The sequence below is a fragment of the Anthonomus grandis genome, chromosome 2 (assembly GCF_022605725.1).
Source record: "Anthonomus grandis grandis chromosome 2, icAntGran1.3, whole genome shotgun sequence".
Classification (NCBI taxonomy): domain Eukaryota; kingdom Metazoa; phylum Arthropoda; class Insecta; order Coleoptera; family Curculionidae; genus Anthonomus; species Anthonomus grandis.
This window is the reverse complement of record NC_065547.1, coordinates 139,842-155,825: the sequence shown is the minus strand read 5'-3', so window position 1 is coordinate 155,825 and position 15,984 is coordinate 139,842. Positions and strand designations below refer to the sequence as shown.

The following is a 15,984-nucleotide window of genomic DNA, read 5'->3' as shown; positions in this document are numbered from 1 at the left end:
ACGTATTCTTGAAGAAAATCAAGATATGTTTTTCTTGCACGATAAAGACCTGGGAAGAACTGATTTGGTGCAGCATCGAATTAACACTGGAGACAATGCTCCGATTAAACAAGCACCTCGAAAAATTCCGATAGCTAAACAAGGAGAAGTTTCCTCAATGCTTCAAGAAATGAGGACACGAGGAGTGTTAGAACCTTCTCAGAGTCCTTGGACATCTCCAGTTGTTCTAGTGAAGAAAAAGGATGGATCCACTAGATTTTGTGTAAACTATCGGCGACTGAATGACATTACCAAGAAAGACAGATATCCCCTACCAAGAATTGACGACACCCTGGACACGCTATCAGGTTCACAATGGTTCTCAACACTCGATCTAAAGAGTGGATACTGGCAGGTAAAGATGCACCCAGAAGATAAGGAAAAGACCGCATTCTCGACTGTAACAGGACTTTGGCAGTTTACAGTAATGCCCTTTGGACTCTGCAATGCTCCAGCTACCTTTGAGAGACTTATGGACACAGTTTTACGCGGAATGACTTGGGAATCATGTTTAGTTTATCTAGATGACGTTATCATACTGCATGGGGAAAACATTTGAAGATCATTTAAAGAATATTCAAGAGGTATTTGTTAAACTGCGAGAGGCCAAGTCCTAAAAAATGTTGCTTATTTCAAAAATAAGTTCGATACCTTGGCCATGTAATATCTGAAAAAGGTGTCAAGACTGATCCAGATAAAGTAGAGGCAATCGAAAAATGGCCACAACCCACTGACAAACACCAGCTAAGAAGCTTTCTGGGCCTTTGTACCTATTACAGAAGATTTGTAAGAAATTTCGCTAATCTTGCAAAGCCTCTACATAAGCTCACGGAGGACAAAATGGTATTTGGTTGGTCAACAGACTGTGAAGAAGCATTTCAACGGTTAAAAAGAGCACTAGTCACATCTCCAATTTTAACATATCCGATTCCTGGACAAATTTTTATTTTGGATACCGATGCGAGTAATGTTGGAATTGGGGCCGTTCTATCACAAAAATATGAAGATGGTGAGCTTACTTCAGTAAAACGTTATCAAAACCAGAAAGAAACTATTGTGTCACCAGACGAGAGCTATTGGCAGCAGTAAAAGCTATTGAACATTTCCATAAATATTTGTATGGTCAACGATTTGTCCTTAGAACCGACCATGCTTCGTTGAAATGGCTGTTTCAGTTTAAAAACCCCAAAGGACAAATAGCAAGGTGGCTTCAACGATTACAAGAGTATGACTTTACAATAGAACATAGGAAAGGCGCATATCACCAAAATGCCGATGCTTTATCAAGAAGACCCTGTATTGAAACATGTCAACATTGTTTTAAAAAGGAATCAAAACAGCATCCAGAGATATTTACTTGTAATCGTATTGGCCTTCACAGTTCTAAAGAGTGGGATGTAGCTAGTTTAATCCAAGATCAGTGTGATGACCCAGCATTTGGTCTTATTTACGAACTGAAATCTCGAGAAATTTCAAAACCAGAATGGAAAGACATTTCTGACAAATCTCCAGAACTTAAAGCTTATTGGTCTCAATGGAATTCATTGGTTATAAAAGATGGATTGTTAAAAAGAGTCTGGGAGAGCGTAAATAGAAAAGAAAAGACATATCTGACAGTCCTTCCTCGAAAACGGATTCCGGAAGTTCTTGAAGCTTTTCATGACGGTGTCGGCGGAGGACATTTTGGAGTTAGTAAGACCTTGGCAAAAGTGAGAGAACGGTTTTACTGGCTGAACAGTCATCAAGATGTTGAACGCTGGTGCCGACAGTGTGAGCAGTGTTCGTCAAGCAAGGGCCCAAGAATCCGGACAAGAGGAAAGATGTCGCAGTATCTTGTTGGTGCACCCTTTGAACGAATTGCCATAGACGTAGCAGGACCCTTTCCTACTAGTAGCTCCGGAAACCGATATGCTCTTGTTGCTATGAATTACTTTAGTAAGTGGCCCGAGGTTTATCCGATTCCAAACCAAGAAGCAACGACAGTAGCTGAAGTGCTGTTCCAGAACTGGATTTGTCGATTTGGTGTACCCAGTGAGATACATTGAGACCAAGGAAGGTACTTTGAGTCACAAATATTCCAACAAGTATGCCAGTTGCTGGGAATCAATAAGACCCGTACAACCCCACTACACCCTCAGTCTGATGGAATGGTTGAAAGATTTAACCGCACATTTGAAACCTATTTGAGGATGGTGGTAAACTCTAAGCAAACCGACTGGGATACCTGTATACAACCATTCCTATTGGCATATCGTTCTTCTATCCACAAGTCAACTGGAAAAAGCCCGGCAAAAGTTGTGATGAACTTCGTTTACCTTTGGACATTATTACTGGAAGACCCCATAAGTCTGAAACCCTTGAGGAGTACGTCGACCATTTACAAGAGCGTTTACAAATTGTTCACGAACAAGCACGGGATAAACTTCATCTAGAAAGTAACAGAATAAAATCACGTTATGACATAAAGGCAAATTCTACCGGTTTTAATCCTAGGGATAAAGTCTGGTTATACAATCCACGGAGGATGAAGGGCAAGTCACCAAAGCTCCAGAAGGATTGGGAAGGTCCATTCAATGTGGTCACCAGAATCAACGACGTGGTGTACCGTATTCAGCAACATCCGACAGCGAAGATGAAAATTGTAAACATCGTCCGGCTAGCGCCCTATCATGGCTCAGGTGGTCCCATGTTTGATCGGGACGATCAAACTTGAGAGGGGAGCAGTATTATGAAAATGTAAATACGTTAATTATTCTGCTAGTTTTTGTACAATTTTATTAGTATTCTGTAGTTAAAGTTAATTCGTAGGGTTTCTTTAGAGTTCTACTTACGTTTGGTTTATTATTTTCATCTATATTGTTTAGTTTTTAAGTAGTTCATCTTGTTCGAGAGCCCCATTTTGGCCCCAATTTAGGTTATTTAGGTTATGTTATTGTAAATCCCTGTAGTTCTAATTTTCTAGAATTTTTATACTTGCTTGCTTTGACTGTCAGTATTCTCCTAAAATTATTGGTCTCTTTCGGCAAAAACAATGAAAATAATTCTAAATATTTCGAAACTGTTCCATCGGGTTTTAAAAAGGACGCGCTTCATGACAATTCATTCAGTTTTTAATTGTTTAGTCACTTTTTACCTTGGAAACAATTAAACGACAGTCAAGGCGAGTTAGGTTAGTGCTTTTGACGTTGACAATAAAAGTGTGTTCCCGAATTTCGTTACAGTATTATTAAAGAAAGATGTTTTCATTACCTTTATAAAGTAAAAACATCTTGGACTTCTTGCTCAAAAAGAATTTTAAATCTGGCCTTACAAGAATTAACATGAATAGAATAACCGACGTCAGATAATTCTGCTGTAATGACGAAATAGTGTAACGACATTGGAAGCGCCGAGTTTAGGTGCCCCTACAAAAAGAAATCAAGAGGTGTTAGGTCTGGAGATCTAGGTGGCCGTTCAATAGGACCTCAATAGGAGAATGCTGAACGACCAGTTGTTTGTTTTTTTTTTTGTATTAGATGAGCGTTACTGGAGAATGATATTTACGCTTTTGGAAGACCATTTAATACGGGTGATGTTTCGCTAATTATTCAACTCCGAATTTAGACTTAAATCCACTGGATTATTGCCTCTGGGGGTGGATGAAAGTTCTAGTGTACGAAACCGTAAAAGGACTCCACAATCAAATTTTAAATTTTTCAAATATTATTAAGTACAATCTGCAAGCAATTAAACGTGCAACACGAGCACTTAACAAACGTGCTGCACCTTGCCTTGAAGTCGGTGGGGTATTTTCGAAAACATTTTAAATTAGTGGAATTTTGTTTTTTTACTAGTATTTGTTTTTGTTGCTTTTAAAATAAAAAATCTTGCAAAAAAACTTCAGAACCGATTATTTCAGAAACGGTTGAGAATCGGATTAAAGCATATGGGTTAATTTGACCTTCTGAACATGTTCCCAAAATATTTTCCTTTCTTACCGAAATACCCTGTATAGAGACAATATTTGCAACATTTCCTAAATGATTTTCTAACTACTACTATTGAAATTAAATTGAGCATTTTATTGGTGGAAGGTAATTTACAAAACGCTTATTTAAATTTGCGTTACTCTTCATTTATATTATTGCGAGTATTATGGATACGTGTCCTTATAAACAAAGCAACAAACTTCCAAGAGGTTGTTAAATGAAAAAAATAAATAGAGAATTAATAATTAAAGAATTAATCAATATAATTAATCAATAAAAATTTATTACTTTAATATTGCTTTAATTATACTTGGATTAAATGAAATTTGAATGGAGGGATGGAGAATAACAGGAAGGAAAAAGGAGAGTAAAGATATGGGGAGTGAGGGTTAGGAAGTGGGTACCAGGGAACCAATGGAAGGAGGGAGACTTACTATAGGCTATAGAGACAGCTCAGGGGATCCTCTCAAAGGGAAGCCGACTAGCACTAACCACTTTGGTAGAGTGGCGTGGATTCAACAAGACATGAATAAAATATAAGCGCCACCTGTTTTATCCCAGATGGATAAGAAAATCCCGATGACCAAGAAAACAGGAAATTACTAAAAGCACTATACCTACCTATAAACCTGAAATAAAATCTCACAAGGAAGAATAGACAGTTTTAAGTGAATCTATATTAAAAGAAAAATTAATAATCAAACTTATTATTCTAAGAACAAGTTATGTTGCCCTTCCTATATATAGTGTTTATATCAAAACTAAAATTTTGTATTATGTTGTTTGGGGCTAAAAGTTTGCATGGGTACTTTCGAAATAGGCCTATTTATCCAGTTTACAAGATCTATACGGTCTATTTCAATAAAATAACTAATATGTACCTAGTTATTATGAAACTATTCAAAACAATGGTGTGGTAGTAAAATCTAATGATCAGAGTGGTAACAATGTAATTTTGAGGTTAGTATTTAATCTAATATACTACAGTAAAGCTAATCAATGTTGACAGGACTTTGGTTTACTGGTTAGGTTGTTTTACTGACTGCATGGTTCACTAAACGTCACAAACATTAATCAAACCTGGCTCCAAAAGGGCTGCATGATTGCGGTGGGGGACCTGGGTGGATCGGTTTAACAGTGAATGTCAATGTAGATGTTATGGACGTTATTGGAGTAGATGAGTGGAGATTTCTACCTCTTATAATCGTGGATAAAGACCATACGGGGGGGGATAAAAGAAAAAGCCTGAAAGTGGAAGAATACCCAGATTGAGGAATCGCCAATAGAGTAAGTAGATATAAGCATTGACAGTTAAACTTAACGGTATGCGTGAGTCTACTTATATAAAATTACATGTGTAATATGTAGATTATCAGAAACCAAGATGCCAAATCAAAATATTAAGACTTACCAATGGAATTGGCCTTTTCTCGGGAACACAAAACTGGACACTTAAACAAAGAACCTTGAAAAAGTTGGGATTTAACTACACCACTTATAATCCTGCACTATTGCAGTATGGCATTTAGTATCCACAAACTAAAATACCCAAAAGGTGAGTTTTCAACTTTTCATTGGAGTAAAATCGGCAAAAATACCAAGAAACAACCTTCTTCAAAGGCTTGTTCTTCAAGACTCCTAGAGGTCAAAGATTTTCGCGCCAGAAATGGTTTTAGTAGGGATATGGGAGAATGAGCTGGGATCTTATTGGCTAGGATATGACTTCTGACATTAGTTAAATCAAAACAATTAAAAAAAAATTAAAGTTTTGATTAATAATTTGAGTTTCATCATAAGGGTTGAAAATTATTGATATCAAAAATAGAATTAATACTGAAATGATAACTGTTTATTTTATTAATTTTAGCACCAAAATAACTTAGAAATTGCCTCTTAAAGTTTTATAATCGAGCTATGCTTTCGCTAACATTTTAGATTCATTTTATTTTCTTATTCTTTATGTATCTGACGAAAATAAACTGTAACAAGGTAACATGAGTACAATAAATTGGTTGAATATGGTCTATAAACCGTTCGAAATACCCCACATATATTTAATGACTCTAATTTTTTCTTTGACTCTAATCATTACGACGTTTTATATAGCAATACCTGGTAGCTTCAAAAAAAAAAATGAGATACAATATTTGCTTTTATTAGGTACACAGCTAATATATCAAAATTAATTTTATAAAGATTTTTAACTTTCCTGTACAAATGCTTGACTCACACTTAGGAGGTATTGTCCTAATAGTCGATGACATACTTTTTATTAATTTATTTATGTCATACACATAATACGCCTTTTTTAACATTTTAAGGTTAATCATGTGCATTATTTGTATTACATTACTTACTGTCAGTATCAAATTTCCTGATAATAGTTTCGATTAGGGTGGTCCTGGGTGCAACCATTCCCCTTCTAACAGGCATTGTTCGTCGATTTCTTCACCTCATATCCACTCTAAGGTCACTATAAAATTCGTTGCAACAATTGATATAAAAAGCGTATTTAAAAAAATCGATGTTATTGTTTTGATTATCTCCGTTATACCCGTATATTGTAAAATTGTTCTTTGGGTGGTGGGGGCGGTGTGGAGGCCCTTGTATTGTAAAAAGCGGCAAACGAATCACTAAATCGAATATAAGGCAAAATCTTTAAGGCATTTACATACGTTTATTGCGTTATTTTCTAAATTATATGTATAATATACTGTTCTATTAATATTAAAAACGGGCGATTGCTTGCATTTTAAAGGTTACTATATTTATATATTCACCGCGGGCGAAAATAGATTTACCCGTACGCACCTTCGGAAACTTTAAGGAAAAATAATAAATTTATTAAAAAAAAAAACATATATCACAGTCGGTGTGTGTATGGTGGGGGGGGGGCGAATATAACAAAAAACGAAAACAACAGAATATCGCGTTTGCGACGAATGATGATCGTTGTCGCCGCGGACGTCGTCGCGATGCGTCGTGGCGGTTTTTCTGACTTTAGCCGCCGCCGCGACCGAAAATGTGCCGCCCGTAGCCGCCCGCGCGCCGCCGCCACCGTCGGAGTGGGGGGCCAGCAGGCAATTGTCGCGCCGCCCGTTGTCATGGCGATGGAAATCGGGAAAACGGGGAAAAAGAGGACGCGTTCCAGAATTACTAAATTATATTCCAGAGCTTTGGAAGCTTGAGCGATAGAGAAAACATTTCTACTCCTCGACATATACATAGATGGCGGTAAGACAGCGAAACTAACGCCTCGAGATTGCACGGACCGTCAAGCCTCTGATGTGTCAAAGTCAAAAATTGCTTATTATTGTTGAGAAAATAAATATTTTTGTTAACAAACCATGTATTTGCCAGGGCCTAACAATTTAAACAATAATATAATCTTAATTATTAAACCTTCGAGGCTTTATAACTGGTCTACCAGACCTAGTAAAAGATCTGGTCCTTAAATCATTTGATGTGTTCTGAAATTGATTACTTGTAGCACTATCAAAGCTTAGGTCTGACTGTGAATATTCATTCTGATTTAAATCAGTATCAGGGGAATTGACTTTTTCATGAACAGAATTATCCATTGTAGACTCTGGACTAGCTTTCAGCAAATGTTGCCTATTACGACGATAATCTACGCCCTCAGGAGTACGAACAGTATATGACCTAGGCATAGGACCTGTATCAACAATAAGAGCTGGAGACCATGAAGACTGGGGAGTTTTTTTATACATGAAATTTTCACCAATGTTCAATAGGGGCAAAAGCTTAGTATGTTGATCATAATATTTTTTCATTTTATCCTGCTTTTCCTTCAGTGGCGTATCCAGGGGGGGGGGGGGCAAAGGGGGCAATTGCCCCCCCCCCCAGAAAAGCTAGGGAGAAAAAACATAAAAAACATATATTGAGTTCTGCTAATAACGCAACATATTTAAGTAGTACAATACAAAACGAAATAATAAATGCATGTAATACAAATATTTTACGAAAAATAATAGCAGAAGTAAAATCTGCAAAATATTATGCAATCTTGGCAGATGAGACAACTGATATTGCCAAAATAGAGCAGTTTGTTCTTTGCGTTTGGTACGTATGCGATAATTTATCTATTAAAGAGTCCTTTCTTCAATTTATTCCGGTAACTTCAACCACTGGGCATAATTTAGCAAAAACAATTATCGAAAATTTAACAAATTGGGGTTTAGATTTAAATAATCTTAAAGGCTAGGGTTACGATGGGGCAGCGGCAATGAGTGGTCAGTTTTCTGGGGTACAGGCTATTATAAGAAATAGCTAAGTGGCCAGACAAAGAAAAGTCTACTTGTAGCAAGTTGTGACTAAACACCTTAAGTACATCAGAATTCCTCATTACTCTTTATGTAATTGAACATGTTTTTGCATTTACCACTCCGTTCTCAAAGTTGCTGCAATCAGTTAATATTGATTTAGGCAAAGCAATATTACTGGCTGAAGATTGCTTAAAAGAGCTTAAAGATTTACGTCATAAAGCAGATAATAGTTTTGCAACTAATTTTGCAGAGGCAAAAAAGAAATATAAACAAATTATTTGGTTTAGAAATAACAAAACCACGCATAACTAGCAGACAAAAAAATAGGGCATATTTTGAAACTTAACACAACTGAAGAATATTTCAGAATATCAATATTTATTCCGTTTTTAGATTGCGTCTTATTACAATAAGAAGAGAGATTTGTTAAACATAAAGATATATTACAATCATTTAACTGTCTGATTCCATCAGTAAATAAGAAACTTGATAATCAACTTCAAAGTCTTTGGTAAATTTTTATAAAAATGATTTAGAAAATTGTTCATTTACTATGGTTTCTGCTGAACTCAAACTTTGGTATAGTAAATTTGAAGCCTGTGCACCAGAAAAATATCCGAGCTCCGCTCTCGATGCCCTAGTAATGTGTGATCAGGATATATTTTCCAATATATTTATACTGTTAAAGATTTTTTGTACTTTACCTGTATGCACAGCAACTCCTGAAAGAAAATTTTCTACACTTAAATTGTTAAAGACTTACTTACGAAATACAATAAGTGAAGACAGATTAAATGGTTTAACTCTTTCGTATGTATATCCAGAAATCTCAGTTAGTGCCGAGGAAGTACTTAACGAAATGCAGCTTAAATCGAGGAAACTTGATATTGTTATTTAGTTTTATTTGGCTTTTTTTAGGTGTTTTATATAGATACCTAATTGAGTTTTGATCTTGTTTAGTTTTTTTAGGAGTCAATTTGTTTTTGTTACTTTAGAATTATTTTTTGTTTGCCTTGTGCCTATTTTACTATCCATATATTATATTAGTATCTTTTATTTTTCTTTATTTTTGTAGCTTTTAAATTAATAAAAGCATTTCAAAAACATGGTAATTATTTTTCCCTTCCTGATGAATAAATACCATATCTCCGATAATAGGCCAAAAAAATTAACTAACATACACATACATACATATGTATATTGTATATTAAATGGTGATAAACCATGTTGTCCCCCCGAGGAATGAATCCTGGATACGCCACTGTTTTCCTTTATAAACAGTTTATATTTATTATAATCAATTACTTCAGGCCTTTATTTAGTTTCACTAACTGGCAATCTTGTTCTTAAACTCTTTGACATAAGCAATTGTGCTGGAGAGTATCCACTAGCTTGAGGTGTATTCCTATATTGTAAAAGGGCAATATATGGATCACTTTTGGGTTCATAACATTTTTTAAACCAACTTTCAATAATACCCACAGTTTTCTCGACAAGACCATTACTCTGTGGATAATAGGGGCTTGAAGTATTATGTGTAATATCCCAGGCATTAATAAAAGTTTGAAATTCTTGAGAAGTAAACGGAGAACCATTATCAGAAATAAGGATAGTTGGTATTCCGTGTCTTGCAAAAATAGACTTAAGACATTGAATGGTTTCTTGTGAACTTGTAGACTTTACAGGCATTATTTCAAAATAGTTTGAAAAATAATCGACTACTAGTATGTAAAGTTGCTTATTACACAAAAAGAAATCTGTGGCTAACTTCTCCCATGGCAATGTGGCTGGAGAATGTGACAAAAGAAGTTGGGACGAAATTTAAGACATGCTAAACATTGTTCAACTTTATTTTCAATGTCGACAATGTGATATTTGGCCAAAACACAAGTGAACGTGTTTGTCTTAGACACTTCTCAATACCTAAGTTACCTTCATGAATTAAATTCTCGTTAATTAAGAGTTAATTAAATTTAATTTTAATCTCGTTAATTAAGTTATTTCTTAAGAGTTACTCTCGTCCCCCAAGAAATTAAATTATTCCGACAAAAATCTGAATTTTCACAGAGTATCAAAACCTTCAAACCCAAATATCTCCAAATCACGATTTTTCACATTCATGGTTTTGGCATTGAGCCGACGATATGGTAATCTTAAAAATTTATACCGGCCAAAAGGTGTACCAAAAACACACAAATTTGAACTTGCTTCATTCAATTTTATCATCTAAAATCCAGACTGTACATCTAAAGTTGTAAAAATTTTAGCACTAGCTAATTTTGACCTAATATTTTCAATGGTAGTAGATAATGACACCGTTTTATGGCTTTATTTAAATTCCTTGGATCTAAGCAAATACGTAAAGACTTATTTTTCTTTTCTACAATAACCAGTGAATTAACCCATTCACTAGGTTCACTGACCTTGACTATGACATCTAAGGATTCCATGCGATTTAATTCAATTTCTAATTTATCAAACAAGGCAAAGGGAACTTTTCTAGGAGGATTGACAATAGGATCGTGACATTTGGATCGACTGAAATATGACATTCATTAGGTAGACAACCTAGACCATGAAAAACATCGCCATAATCTTGTAATAAAGTAGACTGACCCAAAGAAAATACTTTCCTAATTAAATCAAGCTCTTGACATGTAGACAGACCTATGACAGTTGGGCAATCAATTTCAGCAATTACAAAATCAATATTGACCAATTTTCCATTAATTTGACATTTAATAGTGACTTTACCTAAAATTGGTTTGCAATTAGACGAAAATGACGTTAACTTTACATTTGTAGCTTGAATATTTGAACTAATTTACATTATATTTACCTCTACTCCTGTATCTAAATAACATTTTAATATGACATTATTTATTTTGGCATCAACAAACCAGGCATTTTTAGAAAACTGCTGTTCTTTTAGACATTTTTGAACCGCTCTTATATAAAACATATCTGACTCAGACTCTATTTCATTATTATTATTAGACACATTAGATTCATATGTATTAATAGCTTTGACATTCTTAAAAAGACAAAATTTGGCAAAATGTCCTCTTTTATGACAATGGTTGCAGGCAGCATTTTGAGCAGGACATCTACTTCGGTGAATTTGACCATTCATGGTATGTACAGACATAATATCATAACAGGATAGTACACTGGTGTATGGGATACCCCAAGCCTTTATACTAGAGTCAATTTTATTCTACATTTACATTTGATACAGAACTATATTTTTCATTTCATTTCTTGATCAAAAGTGCCACCAGCAAAATTTATAATGATTTGAAACGATTAATTATTATTTCTAAAAAACAATAAATGCATCAAAATCAAACCTTTTAATTTCTGGTAAGGATAAGAAGATAAAAGTGGAATGTATTATCCATAAGATTATTATATGATCTAGGTTCCGTTTTTTTCTCTGTATATTTTTAAATTACGCCTGTTATATTAATATATTATTTTTTATAGCCAGCATTTATATTTTTCTTCTATGCATTGTTGACCGAGTCATTTAATATACAGGGTGTCATTGAAATGGTGTAAAAAAATTCGGGGGGTGATAGTACTCCTAAAAATTTTTAAAAAAGTTCCTATAACTATAGGGCGGAAAATGCATATTAAGGGAGTTAGGGGCACTGAAAGGGTAAATTTAAAAAACGGTTTTTTGAAATTGTAGGCTTAAAAAACGAGATAAAATTTCGAAAAAAAATCCTCTGCCATAAATTTTGACCCAAAATCAAATGGTGATACTGAAAAATAATTTGGAAAATCGGAAAGGGTAGTTTTTGCAAGGGTAGGGGGTTAATTCGTGAATAACTTTTTTTAGGTTATTTTCTTCGCAACGTGGTTCATTTTTTAAAAACTACATACTTTTTCCTACAAAAAAGGTACTCTTGTTGCACATCGCCCAGAACGATGGTTTTCGAGAAAATTGAAGGCAAAAAGTTTGCTCTGATGGGCTGCTAACTGGTTAAACAACATAAACTTATGAAAGTTATGGGGTTTCAAAAGTAAACAAGTAGTTATTAAATAATTAATTGAAAAATCTAAATTTCATGATTTTTAAAACATCGTATTGCTTTAAAAAAACGAAATAAACCAATTACCAAAATTCCTTATTAAATGCATACTTATTTGATTCATTAGCCTAGTTTACACCGCGAGTACCAAATATTCTAACTCCCTTAATATGCATTTTCCGCCCTATAGTTATAGGAACTTTTTTTAAAATTTTTAGCAGTACTATCACCCCCCAAATTTTTTTACACCATTTCAATGACACCCTGTATATAATGTTTTTATTTGTACATACATATACATAATTCTTTTTCGCCTTATGTCTTATTTATTTAATTACTCAGTTCAGTCATACAATTAGGAATATTTTCCCATTAAATGTATTAATTATTATTTTCAATAATTGTAACTTATAGGATTAGTAAATTTATTTTGAATTTAAAATTGGTATGTGATTCATCAAGATTTAAAATTACTGAAATGTGAAATATTAATTTTTCAGTGTCATAACCTATAGTTTATTAGTTCAATTGACAATTATACTGTAACCCTGGAACGTACTCAATTATATATAGATTTTCCTATGAAAACACGACACTCTCAAGAAAAAGGTGAAAATACTACACACTAAAATTAATATCCTCTAAGCTCTTCAATTTCTCAAAAGTCCGACAGGTAGCAGGAGTAACCGGCATCATTTTTTATTAATTTAGAGAAACCTGTAAAGCGAATATTTTTATTATGGCGACAGTAGATGGCGCGAAACTTATTTGACGTGCTTTCACCATAATATACTTATAATCAACACTCGAAAAGCTTCTTATAACATATTCACGTAATTTAATTAAATTAAGATTCCCTTCTATAAACTGAAACCTTTTAACGTTATAAGGACACTTTAGAGAAGCAATATTTGCTCTTTTATTTATTTATTTATTTATAATACGGGAAAACCCCATTAACTGTAAATTTTACAAAGCAATAATATTTACTTAAACAACTGTCATAATCTAAACCTACTTAAAAAATTAATACTAAAGTAAAAAACACCTATACTACATATACTAGAAACAACCTTAATAATTTATATGCAAGAATGTAAATACAAAATTTTATGCACAATTATGAAGTAAGTGACCTCTTTAGATGCATTGAGGAACTTATGTTAAATACATCAATATTCGAATTGTTTAACAAATTCATATATCTATCCATAGGATTATTAATTCCATAGGATGTTCTGTGGAATGGAATGTTAAAGGTTACATTATGGCGCAACCCGTGATGAGGAACATTGAATCGTATGCGACCCAACAGAGCAGGGCAATCAATAAGCCTATTAACGATCTTATATATAAAACTAGCACCAGAAATATTACGGCGTTGCGACAGTGTCGGAATAGATAATTGACTTTCAATATAAGAATAGTCATGGTTCTCAATATCAGTTTAAGTTCTATGAGCACAATATCTCAGGAATTTATGTTGAACTCTTTCTAAAACATCGATATGAATCTGTTGGTATGGAGACCAAACTACAGAGCACTACTCCAATATAGTTCTTACTAGGGAGCAATAAACCCTTCTTGTTGAAGAGACTGAGAAATATGAACAGTTTCTCATAACAAACCCTAGCAATTTTGATGCTTTTACAGAAATTAAATTAATATGATCAATAAATGTGAGTTTCTCATCAAAAATAACTCCCAAATCCCTAATAGATGCAACATAATTCAGTGGCTCATTATTAATGAAGTAATTGGATTGAAACCGGTTGATCCTGCGAGTGAAACTAATAACACAACATTTCTTAACATTTAAATGAAGATTGTTTTATTCACACTAATTATTTAAGCGATCCATATCTGCTTGTAGTAATTCTTGATCCACAATACTACCAACCACCCTCCAAAATTTTAAGTCGTCTGCAAACATCAAACACTGACTATACAGGAAACAGTTAACTATATCATTAATAAATAAATCAAATAATAAGGGTGATGTATGCCCTCCCTCAGGGAGACCTGATGTTACGCTGATAGGATCAGAAAGATGTCCACCTACCCTGACCCTTTGAATACGGCCAGTTAAAGAATTTTTAATCCAACTCACAAAATCAACATGAAACCCTACGGAGATCAGTTTTGACAGAAGAATTTGATGATCAATACGATCAAACGCCTTACTAAAATCGGTGTATATAGAATCAATTTGTTTATGATCCTCTAATTTACTCATAAGATCAGATTGGTAACAGATCAAGTTAGTGGTAGTAGACTTATTCTTGCAAAACCCATGCTGTGAATCTGATATTAAGCCTTTGCATAACCAAGAAAGTTGATTAGCTATAAGGCTATCAAAAAGTTTAGGTATTGAAGATTGAATGCAAATACTTCTATAATTATCTATGACATCCCGACGGCCAGCTTTAAACAATGGCACAATAAAACTTTCCCTCCAGGCAATTGGAAATGTGGATGTTTGTAAGGAAGCATTAAATAACAAAGATAAAGGAATTGCAAGAGTACATACACATTTCCTCAAGAGAAAATTCGGAATCCCATCTGGGCCTGCAGTAATCTTGTTAAGGAGTGAGCTAATACCTTCAAATATATCATATGTTAAGATTTTACTAATGTTTAATTTTAAACCATTAGCGGGACCATTTTGCAGCTGATTATTATCAATACCAGGAGAATAAACAGTTTGGTAAAATTCTTTAAACATGTTTGCAATATCCAAACCACTGGACGCTTGCTTGTCACCATAAAAGAGGGTATTGGGAAGGGTATAATTGGACCTCTTATCATTGATATATTTCCAAAATGATTTAGGGTCATTATGTAAGCCGGAATCTATCCCTTCAATATATTGTTGGAAGCACAAATCAGACATACGTTTGCATTCAGACCTAAGGCGAGAAAATTTTATATAGTTTTCGTCTGTATAATCTCTCATATATAATGAATGAGCACTCCTTTTATTCCTAGTTAACTTTCTAAGTTCAGGGGAGAACCACTTAGGAAATGAGGAAGTTCCATATTTCTTTAAAGGAATAAAATATGCAATCCCCATAGAGAGATATTCATAAAAAACGCTGATTGATAAGTTAAGATCACAATGAGATAAACACTCGTTCCAATTAATTGAAGATAGAAAGATATTAAGCTCATTGTAGTTACCGTTTCGGAAATCATAAAAAAATTCTTCATAAGCTAGATTTGAAAAAATTGAGGTATTTGCTGTTAAAATATCCAAATGACACTCATATCCAATATGATGAAAATTAGCTTCAAAAAGAGGGTCAGAAGCTTTAAGAACATTTAAATCCTTAACATTAGAAAAAACCAGATCTAAAAATACATTTCTATCATTAGGAATCAAGTTACATTGATAAAATTTTAAATAACCAAATCTTTGTGCAACATCTAAAGCTGGGTCACCTCTTGGGCATTGAACCAGGAGACCATGCTCGTCATTGCCCCATGCAGCCCTTGGTAGGTTGTAATCTCCAAACAGATATACATTTAGGTTGGCATATTGAGTAGTAACACACTCATGGTTTGATAATGCCAAATATAAGTATCCCGAGGTGATTGTGGAGGTATATAAACACCACCAATAATGAACTTAGTCCCATTACACTGGCATAGAAT

At 34.0% G+C, this 15,984-nt stretch overlaps 1 protein-coding gene across 2 annotated transcripts in view; it reads right to left on the bottom strand.

The window, feature by feature from the left end:
• Window positions 1-7,025, bottom strand: part of LOC126750684 (potassium voltage-gated channel subfamily H member 6) — a 232,324-nt gene extending 225,299 nt beyond the window's left edge. For both annotated transcript variants that reach the window (XM_050460366.1, XM_050460381.1), the window contains exon 1: window positions 6,365-7,025. In XM_050460366.1, coding sequence (XP_050316323.1) covers window positions 6,365-6,440 — 76 coding nt within the window. In that variant the 5' untranslated portion in view covers window positions 6,441-7,025. The remainder of the gene's footprint in view (window positions 1-6,364) is intronic.
• Between the last annotated feature and the right edge of the window lie 8,959 nt (window positions 7,026-15,984).